Raw genomic sequence first — 10,873 nt, forward strand, 5'->3', positions numbered from 1 at the left:
GAGGGTGTACTGTCTTCTCAATCCATGCATCATTATAACATAAAAGAGTTTTGTTACATATAAGTCGAAATGCTAACAAACTATTTATAGTGAGATCCATAATAATTTAAAAAAATTAAAATACTAATAGTTTTTAATATAATTGATGTAAAAAGCTTTTACATTAACAATATAGAAAACTTTCAGGTCAGCGATGTATTGAACATGTTAAAAATAAGATTTATAAATAGATTTTTTTTAAGATAAAGGCTCCGTTTGGATACAGAAATAGTCTTATCTCATCATTATTATTTTTTCAAATTTTTACAAAAAATATAATAAATAATTTAATTTTTTTAAATTTTTAAATAATAATAATATTAAAAAATAATATTCTAACGATATTTTATTTAACTTTTAATTATCTTATCTCATTTTACTGTACAACGGGACCAAAATCTAATTGCCCATCCGTGCCCTAAAAATGGGCTAAATCCAAAAGATCAGCCCATTTCGAAGTCTGAACAAGGATACTCGTAATTCAATTATGATCTAGAGAATTATGAAAAATAAAAATTAATCCAATAAATTAATAATCGTTAGTAAAAAAACTCAGCGCCACTGCTCGTCCTCTTCGTTCGCAGCTCTCTCAAGTCAATAGTCGTCGCGTGCGTAGACTCACTCGACCCTCTCACACGCACAGCACTCCCGGCCTCTCTAGTACGATCACGCTTCCTCGATCTAAAACCCTATGGTTTCGCTAATAAACCACACAGTTACACGCACATAAGTTTATATAACACGTATATATGCCTTTGTGCTTGTATTTTGCAAATGTGTATATGTATAGCTAAAGTGGTTGCTTGATTTGTTTGTTTGTTTGTTGTTGTTATTGCAGGAATGGCCAGAAACCTAGTCGGATCTCTGGTGCTGGTCTTGGCAATTTCGATTTGCGAGGCTGCATCGATCTTTCAGCCAATCTCAGAATCGCATCGATCTGCGGCCTTGGAGCTCTTCACGCCCGCCGATGGGTCTTTCGGAAGGTTAGCGGAACCCTAATTAGCGCCCTCATTATGATGTCTTATTAGTCTGTGTTATTCGTTTCGATCATTCTCTGTTTGAGTGACGAGGAAGCTGTAGAAATGTATCGAAAATGGAATTTGAATATTCTGTGAGGTGAACTGAATTAGTGCTGTTTTTGGATTTTAGTCCCGTAAATGTAAGATTTGGAGGTCAATAAAGCATAACTGAACCCTCACTGAATCTCTGTGTAAGTAATTTTCTGTTTAGTTCATGTGGAGCGAGCGAAGTAATGAGGAGGAATTTGGACTTGAATCTCCTGGGGAGGTCAAAGGGAGATAAAGGTGTCTGGGTAGTGTATTAGTAAGATTTAAAATTTGATTCTGGTGTCAACGCGAGAACGTGTCTTCTAGAAAATAGCCGTGTATTTGAATGCTTTCTCGTTTAGGATCATTTGGCCTTCTAGCAAGGCTTGTGCTTCAGTTAGAAGCTGGAGGATTTTCATCTAAGTTCCATAAAGCCCTAACAAATCCCTTAGTTTGGTAGCTTTGTCCCCTAAGTGAAAAAATGGGAATAACTGGATCTTGAATAATCGCCTTTGTTGTGCAATCTTTGGTATATTATGCATGTTAATGTTGCTAAATCTTTTGCATGGGCTTTGAGGTTTGGTCATTTGTGTTTGATGGAAATTAACTATTCAGCGTGATATTTTATGTTACCAGCTTAGAAGAGACATACGAGGCCTTGAGAACATTTGGGATACTTGGAATCCAAAAAAAGCCTGACATAGGCACTGGTTCTTGCCAATCTGTTTCTGAAACTCTTGGGTCATCATCTTCTACTACAAAAGATTTATTCTTCGCACTAAAAGTTAATAGCATATTGGAATGCAAGATTGATGAGGCAATCTTCCAGGTATCCTGTGGCCCTTGCATTGATGTGTTGTTCGCAACTTGCCTTGCAAGTCGTTGCTTTTGATAAATGTGGCAATAAGTCACACCTGATTCTTAATTATATTTTTCTTTTAAAGGACATCACTTCAAGGCTTAAAGCTGTTGTCAATGATGGAAATTCATTGCCCGACTTCTACTACTCAATAAGTAGTTTGGTACTTATTAAGGTAACAATCGCACAATTTGTCAGGATGTATTCTCTAATTTTGATATTTTTATTCCAACTTAAAAGTTTGGACCAAAATTTCAATTAGGTCATAAAAAATTTCTCTAATCCTTCTTTATAGTTCCTCATTTGTCTAGCTTTCATTAAATTTGGTGGTTGTAAAGTTGTTTTGCTTTATTGATTTTGAAAGGATTTGTTTCTCTTTTGAGGTTTTTAACTTGTATATACTTAGCATAGCAGTTCACACGTTATTGATTCTAAAACAATTTGTTTAATTAATTATTGGTGCAGGATCAAAATTCTAAAGTTGATGTACTTCTTGGTGATGCTGATGGAATTTTCCGTTCAATCAAGGTAGGTTTCTGTAGCACCTATTACCACCTTGCAGTGTTTCTAAGGTGGTACTAGCTACCATTGTGAACTTGCCATTCAGACAGCCGACAGGGCATCACATCTGCTTCCAATAGGATGTTAACACAGTTGGATTTGGCTGGGGATGGGAGGATCATACCAGAGCTGATCTTAGTCTCTTTTAAATTTTCATCTGTGAAGTCCCCTTTTTGTATCCCTTTTCTAATAAAAGGTTTATCTTTTGAATGTTTGACCATATGCCACTCATCATTGGCAGGCTTTGAGTCAGAGTGATGGAAGGTGGCGCTACAGTTCAAATAATCCTGAATCTAGTACCTATGCCGCTGGTAATGATTTATCAGGAGTCATTATACTGTATGATGTCATTGTGTATAGCATTTGTAACATTTGTTGTATCAGCTTTGGTTTTATTCCTGAAAAGTGGTTATATACTTAAGTCATAGGAATGAAAAGTTCCTACTCATGTTCATATTTGGTGTATTTTTTGATCATTTAGGATTCTCTGAGTTGGGTTATGATCATGACCTGGAATAATTGTGCTTCTTTCAGGATTAGCCCTTGAAGCACTTGCTGGAGTTATATCTTTAGCATCTTCTGAAATTGATCACTCCTTGGTAATTTACATTCTTTCAATTCTTTGTTTTGAGAGAAACTTTTGAATGTTTTATGAACCTAAAACATTGGTTTAGTATTGTTATATTAATGTTGATCAAGACATCTTTAGTTCACTTACCTTCTAGAGTTAGAGGGTTTGCATTTATTAAGTGTGAAGACCCCTATTCCTTGAGCAAGTTTACTTGCTAAAGCTTTTGTATCAAACATGATTGCGATCTATGGTATTTCACTAAATCACAAATACAGGCTTTGATGATTGCTGTCTAGGTCAGGTAGTTATATGGCCATTCTCCACATGCTCTTAGCAAAATTTTACTATGGTTAGAAGTCAAGCTTGATAAATTATTTATTTGGAGTGTTACTTTAGCGGGACTGTAATTGGTTAATGATCCTAATCCCAAATGACTCTGATGAGCTTCGACTAATTTGATACACATCCCATTTCTCATTTGTTGTTAGTTTCACCATCCTTTTAACTAATAATGTGCCTTTGATTTATTTTTTGGTGCTTGGGTCTTGAGTTATAAATTATTAAGTTTGATATATGTTTCTTTTTTTCATTTCTTAATTTTGTATAAAGGTGATGTTGAGGTCGATCTAATGGCCCCTTTTTGGATGAATTGTGTGAGAGGTGGTGTTACCAACACCGGTAGTGGCGAGTCTTTAACTTGTTTCCCATTACCTTCTAACCCATCCTGAGTTTGAATTACTGAATTACTTAGTCTAGTGACTAAGGCTGGAAGAATACTTGTAAAATAAACTCTACTTTTCCAATAATCTGCACCTATTTTTTTTTTCTTGCTATTGGTATCCTGGTGCACTTGCATGTAAATACATATGTATCAAATCATACTTTATCTAGTGTTGTCATTGCTAGTTTGTTGCATCTAATATGGGTTTGCCTTCTAGACATTGTTTATACTTGCATATTCCGTACCTTATATGTGGTTACAATTAGCAGATTGTTACATTAAAGAATGATATAGTGAAGCTCTTTGACAGCATTGAGAAATATGGTATGTGTAGCTCTGTCTTTCCCCTTAAAAAAGCTCCTTTGGATTTTGATAATTCTACCCTTCTACCTTCCAAGTATGTGATTTCTACTTCTTTTCTGTCATTGCTTGCTTTACTGCTAGAAATTACTCGTAATATTCTTGGCTACAAGTTCTCAAAAGAATGATGGAATAAAAGGTGGGTCTACAGATTTCTAGCTCTTTCTGCACATACAACATTAAACACCCACATGAACCTGCTCTTCTGTAGCCCAACCCAATTCATTTCCAACCTAGAAACTGCTTCAAAGCATAACAAAATAGTTTTGAAGCAGCACTATTGTTATTGCTAGTTACATGTGCATGCAGTGAGTTTTTGTGGGGGAAGAAGTGCATTAGTAGTTTTAGTAAGGTTCAGATGATATTGGACTTGGAACTCCCGTGGTTGGGTCCATCTGTATTTAGAAAGCAGTTGCATTGGGTGGTGATTGATGGTCATATTTTATTTGAATCTTCTTGTGGACTGAAAGTATTAATTCCTAAAGCTTTAATTAATGCTTTATTTTAGGCTGCAAATGTAAGACTAAAGGGACGCCTTGCCATTATGCAATTCAACTTATCTACTGAATAAGGTATCATAGGAAATACAGATAAAAAAAGGGTGACTGTAGGAAACAAATTTGGTTTGTTCATGTGGAGCATACAAGCGAATGAATGTACCAAAATGGGGCCTTATGGTTCAACAATGCTGAAAATAGCACTGGTTGAGGCAGTTAGAGAAGATAGGTCAATGACTATCGGGAGAGGTCCTCATCAAACTCCTACAAATGGGTGAAGGGTGGTAGCAGGACCTGGTCTTTAGCAGCACCATTTTGTTTAACTAATAATTAGGGTTATATTAAAGTTATGTTTGAACACGAATTCCTTTCTTGCTTAGTTTAAATTAGAATGTCTCAATTCAGTATTTTCTTGCTTGTATTCTTGATCTGTCCCTTTGATTTCTGTCTGTATATCTTCCACTTATTGTACATCATTACTCATATTAATAGAATTATGTTCTGTGTGTGCATTTACTATTTGTTCCAGTTTTTAAAACGACTTATAACCAAGCTGATAATCTATAAATTAGTAGGATCTTGATGTTTTATAAATTCATAAATTCATCTTCTGTCTTCAGTCTTATTGATACCTCATTTAATTGTTTACTTATATGACTATATCACCTGTCTGTAGATGATGGATCCTTTTACTTTGATGAGAAACTTGTTGATGCACGTGAGCATCATGGTCCTCTTTCGACTACATCCGCAGTTATTAGAGGGTTGACAGCATTTGCATCTGTGACTTCTGGAACTATCAATGTCAGTGATAATATACTTGTTTTTGCTGGCGTTATTGTTCTGAAGTTCTGTTGGACTATCTGGTGATGCTTCGCTTTTGTGTTTTGCAGCTTTCAGGCAACAAGATATTGGGTTTGGCAAAATTCTTCCTTGGAATTGGAATTCCTGGAAATTCCAAAGACTTCTTCAACCAAATAGACTCGTTGGCTTGCTTGGAAAGCAATAGGCAAGAGCTTGCTTGAAAAACACCGATGGTGTTTTATTCCTTGCACTTTTTACTAATCATATTCTATGAATTGGTTTTTACCTTAACTACTACTGATCTTAGATTTAATTTGTATGTCTAAACATGTATATGCGTATTGTATTTTATAATCTTTTAATGGTTCTTTTTTTTTTCAGTTCATATTTTTCCTTCATTACGTACTGTTTGGAAAATGAAAACATTTGGATATGGATGGCTTTTGATTGTTACTGGAGCTTCACAACATAGTTTGAATCTTTATTCTATTCCAATCTTTTAATCTTTCCTTTGGTGGTGCAGGGTTTCTGTCCCACTGATTTTGTCACTTCCAGCTACGGTGCTTTCATTAACCAAGAAAGACCAGTTAAAGGCGTGTCAACTTCTCTAAATCTCTTAAAAAATCTAGCCCTTGAAAAATTGGTTTTTCATTTTGTACGTATGATTTTCAAGTAGTTGGTGGATTTTTAGGTATCATGCTCTTAATTCTGTCTTATTTGAAAATTATAAGTATGGTGGTACCCTCTAAGCAAGATGGTAGCACACTGAACTGCATGAAAAGAGATCAATTATATATAAATTCAGTTCCAAACTTTGTTGGATTTTAAATGACAGATCTGCACATATGAATCAGTGTAAAATTTACATAGATTTTAATCATATTTTTCTCATGTCATACTTAGATGTAATTAGGCATGTTTGTTGTATACTACTGGTGTACTTCTGCGATGCCTTTTTATATCAATAAAATTTACTTTTACTTATAACAAAATTATTTTTCTCATGTCATATTTTATTCGACCTGCATCTATCAGCAATTGTAAAAATTGATGCAGTTGCATGCATCTCTCATCACCTCTGCATCCAACTTTTCAACCGTGGTCCTCTTTACCATTACAGCAATAAGTGGCTACTGTTTGTTCTTTTGGTTGATAGAGGTTTTATATTAAACTCAAAATTAAGCTGTTTTGTGATTTATAAAATTTGATCAGGTTAAAGTGGATACTGTGCTTGGATCTAGCGCGCCACCTTTAACAGTGAAGCTCATGCAAGCCTTCATTTCTGGTTCAAAGGATTCTTCCGTAATTGAGACCCAGGTACGAAAGGGCTTATTTATTTTGGGCTTTTTGTTGGGTGAGATTTGTTCATTTATGTTCATTTGAGTCATTAGATATCATCTGAGATGTTGACTGTGATTACCTAACTTGGTTTGATGCTTTGTTGTGTGTAATTATAACATAGGAACTCAGGTTTGACCCAGAAAATGCGGTACACATATTAGATGTTTTGCCCAAGAGTGTTGATGTTGGAAATTACATCTTTGTTTTTGAGGTAACCTTTTTGTTTTTGGGTTCCAAATAAATCAAGATTTAAACTACAACTGGTGCTGAGTTTACACACATTGAACTAAACAGATCGTGCTTCATGATTCTGTCGACAAAAAAGTTTATACAACTGGTGGACAAACTCAAGTTCCACTATTTGTTACCGGAGTTATCAAAACTGACAATGCAGAAATTGCAGTACTTGATAGTGATCTTGGCAGCATAGAAACCCAGAAGAAGTATGTTATGCCCTTTCTACTGTTTTTCGTTATATTATATGAAATAATAATGCTGATTAGTAACTCATTTGGTGGATTCATGCCATCATAATATCTATCTGGACTTTCTTTTCCATGTTACTTTATTATATCATGCTCTATCCCTCTACATTTATGAGTTTTGCTTCATGCATATAACTTTAACTCGGTGCATCTTCTACGCCATGGACCCATTCAGGCTTGATCTGGCTGGGGAAACTTCTGTATCATTATCTGCAAACCATCTCCAAAAACTGAGACTATCCTTTCAATTAACCACTCCTCGTGGGAAGTTTTTTAAGCCACATCAGGTTTGTCGTTTTTTTTGTCTGCCTTTCGAATGAATTAAATCCAAATTTAGTTGGTTGTGATGTTTGCTGCGTGCAGGTGTTCCTCAAGTTGAGGCATGAGACCGAGGTTGAACACATATTTGCGGTGGGGAACTCTGGCAAACAGTTTGAGATAATTCTAGTTAAGTTTCTTGGATTACTTGTTAATTATATTTTATTTATAGCTCATTTCATAAAACGTTCCACACCATTACATTTGAAAAAAAAAAAGTTAAAAACAAAGCCTTCTGTACCCTCGCCCCTCCCAAAGAATTATGGACCATGGCACAGGTGGTGCAATATGTGGTTGAGATAATTCTAGTTAAGTTTCGTGTATTACCTGTTAATTATTATTTCTTTATAGCTCATTTCAATGAAACTTTTACCTCTATTATATATTAAAAAATAAAACCTTCTACCCTCACCTCTCTCTCTCTCTCTCTCTCTCTCTCTCTCTCTCTCTCTCTCAAAGCATTATGCACTATGGCACAGATGGTGCAATGTGTGGTCTGACACATGATAAATGCAACAAATTTCATTTTCATATTATTTGCCTGCTCACTGAAATGGCTAGGCTTTGTATTCGATATAACTTCACTTTTGTACTGTTTCTAGCAAAATAAACCTTCAATGTCTAGGCAATGAGGACTCCTGTTGCAAACAAGGGATGCTCTGGCTACTTCTCGAAGATAATGTATTACAAAAACACACATACACAGCACACATATTCACCCGCACTACGCACATAATTCACATATTATGTTGATTAATAGGATACACCTAAAATTTAAATGTGGAGTACTTGATTGCTGCACAGCACCTCTGTACACTAGGAAAGGGAGCCTAAGAATGCGATAATCTTTAGTGTGATATAACTACTTAAGATTGGTTTGGAAATTGTTTATCTTGAAGGGTGCCTGTACTGGCTACTTTTTGGTTCTAGGAAACTGGAAAGCATGTGCCTAGACTATTGTCAAGTGCCTTTTTTTGGACTAAAACATATGTTAAGACTTAGAACTTTGTTTCAAGTTGCATGTAGATATCTCCAGCATCAGGTAGCATGGTTATCAATCAATGAACCAATTACCCATGATTTTTAAAAACTAGGATTCTTTATTTTGCTCATTGTTGGCAATTTATTTTGCAGGATTTTCTAGGACTGGTTGAGAAGTTTTTCTATCTCTCTGGCCGATATGATATTCAGTTAACTGTTGGTGATGCTGTCATGGTGAGCACTGCATTTCATCCCAAATTCTCTCTTAACATGTTTCTGATAGTCCAAGCAAATTTGTATATTCTTTTCCAGGAGAACTCCATTTTGCGGGCTGTTGGCCATGTCGAACTAGATCTACCTGAAGCACCTGAGAAGGCACCCCATCCTCCTGCACGACCTGTTGATCCTTACTCAAGATATGGGCCTAAAGCAGAGATAACCCACATCTTCAGGGCTCCGGAAAAGCGCCCACCTAAGGAACTCTCTCTAGCTTTTCTGGGTCTCACCCTTTTGCCATTTGTTGGATTTTTGATTGGGGTGAGTTTTGCATTAAGAATTCTTCTCATTAAATTGTTTTGTTTGAAATATTGTGTCCGCTAAGTTTTTTTTGGCAATTCGCTTCTTGAGCCGTGGATTAAACGAATGGTGTCCAGACACCATATATAGAAATTGGTCTAATACCGACTAGCCTAAGCTGGATGTCGAGTTTTTGTTGCTTAGACATCAAAATTTTTATACAAATAACAACTTGGTAATTCACGTTAAACTCCATGCCTTTGTAAATAATCTTCTTTTAACTGGTTTTGTGCTATTCTCTGGTTGATCTTTTGTTGCTAATGACCTAATGTTCTAATGGCATTTATGTTGTGCATATGATGTCAAGACATTCTCATGCATGATTGTCACTATTTTGAATGCAGTTCATCTATTTTTAAGTCCCTTAAGAGTATTCCAAGACATTGAGGGATGTATTAAGTTAACCTGCTTTGATGTCTTCAACAGCTATTACGCATCGGGGTGAATCTAAAAAACTTCCCTACTTCAGCTGTACCAGTGACATTTGCCATCCTTTTCCATCTTGGCATTGCAGCAGTTCTTTTGCTATATGCGCTGTTCTGGTTGCAGGTATGTCTTTTACTTTTGCGCTTTGATCTGCTCCTTTTGGGGTTTTGACCTCTGGTTAGCAAGCCTATTTTCAGAATCTTTGGGAAGAATAATCTTATTCTCAAATCGTGAAGTGTTTTAATGCATTTTGCAAAGGTTAATTAGGGTTTTTTTTTTTTTTTTTTTTTTTTATGTTCTTTCCAAAACTGGCACCACCTAAATATACAGTTTTCTCCTATTTTGAGTTCTTTTAATATGCTTGTGTATTTAATGGTGCCTATTTCGTGTACAGTGGGATCTATTTACAACATTGAAGACTCTTGGCTTCTTGGGAGCTTTTTTGATGTTTGTGGGGTATAGAACCCTTTCCCATCTAGCCTCAACATCTGCCAAATTGAAATCTGCCTGAAAGAAGAAAGAAATTTTTCCTTCTCTCGAGAGACAAATGAAGAATGTGGAATTTGACGATAAACAGTGGGTGGGACTTCAATCTCAATTTTGTAGGACCTTTATTTTTTTTGGGTAAATTATGTTGTGCCTGCCTGTTCCATAAATTTCAGTGAACAAGCTCATAACAATCTAACATATTTGAACCTTAATTACTGTGTTTCTGACTACACCCCACCCTTTTCTTGTGGCTGGAACGTTTCTCAACTTTTTCAGCAATACATGTGCCATACCGTGGCAAAGCCATTAACATTCTCACCTGATATTTACAGTTTACAGCATGCAGCTATGGCTGCTACTGTTTTTGGGACAGTTAGAGAGGCCTTACGTTTTCCATGACGGCTTAAATTTTGTGAAAAATACCAATAGGAGGGTATTTTCGACAGGAATCCCAGGTCCTAAAAGCTCCATCTTAGTGCATAGGTGAAAACCGAGGGGATCACGGTTTTGGTGTCAAACTGACATTGTTGGGTGATACTCAAAACCTGTCAATTGGGGGAGAGAAAGCTGATAGTCTTGGTCTTGACGTGCATTGGTGTGGTTTTTCAGTCTACCGTCGGTGTCTCTATGATAGAGGAGGGAAGTCGCGTCGCCCTGAGTCTGGGAAGAAGAGTTGCAAAGGAGAAAATATAAGAGTGAGGAAGAAGAAGACGAGGAAGAAGGAAAAAAATGGGGTTTTATTAATCCCATTTTGAAATGGCACCGCCGTTCTATTATTATTATTTTCCTGTTTCGAAGC

The 10,873-nt window shown here is 36.0% G+C and overlaps 1 protein-coding gene across 2 annotated transcripts; it reads left to right on the forward strand.

Annotated features, from left to right (window-relative positions):
* Positions 1-559: 559 nt before the first annotated feature.
* Positions 560-10,304, forward strand: LOC121250145 (dolichyl-diphosphooligosaccharide--protein glycosyltransferase subunit 2-like). Of its 2 annotated transcripts, none has more exons than XM_041149092.1 (20): positions 560-699; positions 878-1,022; positions 1,722-1,914; positions 2,030-2,119; positions 2,410-2,472; positions 2,747-2,816; positions 3,040-3,104; positions 4,067-4,121; positions 5,331-5,458; positions 5,548-5,663; positions 5,982-6,051; positions 6,671-6,775; positions 6,921-7,010; positions 7,094-7,242; positions 7,460-7,571; positions 7,648-7,731; positions 8,737-8,817; positions 8,896-9,120; positions 9,586-9,708; positions 9,980-10,304. In XM_041149092.1, exons 2-20 carry the CDS (start codon positions 880-882, stop codon positions 10,094-10,096), a joined length of 2,079 nt encoding a protein of 692 aa, XP_041005026.1. In that variant the 5' UTR covers positions 560-699; positions 878-879; the 3' UTR covers positions 10,097-10,304. The 2 variants fall into 2 exon arrangements, with proteins under 2 accessions (XP_041005026.1, XP_041005027.1); XM_041149093.1 differs by lacking the exon at positions 560-699 and adding an exon at positions 765-782.
* The last annotated feature ends 569 nt before the right edge of the window (positions 10,305-10,873 follow it).

This window comes from Juglans microcarpa x Juglans regia, chromosome 2D (genome assembly GCF_004785595.1).
Source record: "Juglans microcarpa x Juglans regia isolate MS1-56 chromosome 2D, Jm3101_v1.0, whole genome shotgun sequence".
Classification (NCBI taxonomy): Eukaryota; Viridiplantae; Streptophyta; class Magnoliopsida; order Fagales; family Juglandaceae; genus Juglans; species Juglans microcarpa x Juglans regia.

Bases quoted from the DNA above. Each gene is read 5' to 3' on its own strand.
- LOC121250145 (XM_041149092.1), top strand. From the start codon at position 880: ATGGCCAGAAACCTAGTCGGATCTCTGGTGCTGGTCTTGGCAATTTCG. The intron at 7,243-7,459 runs GTATGTTATGCC...GGACCCATTCAG, and splicing joins AGCATAGAAACCCAGAAGAA to GCTTGATCTGGCTGGGGAAA. The intron at 9,121-9,585 runs GTGAGTTTTGCA...TGTCTTCAACAG, and splicing joins TTGTTGGATTTTTGATTGGG to CTATTACGCATCGGGGTGAA.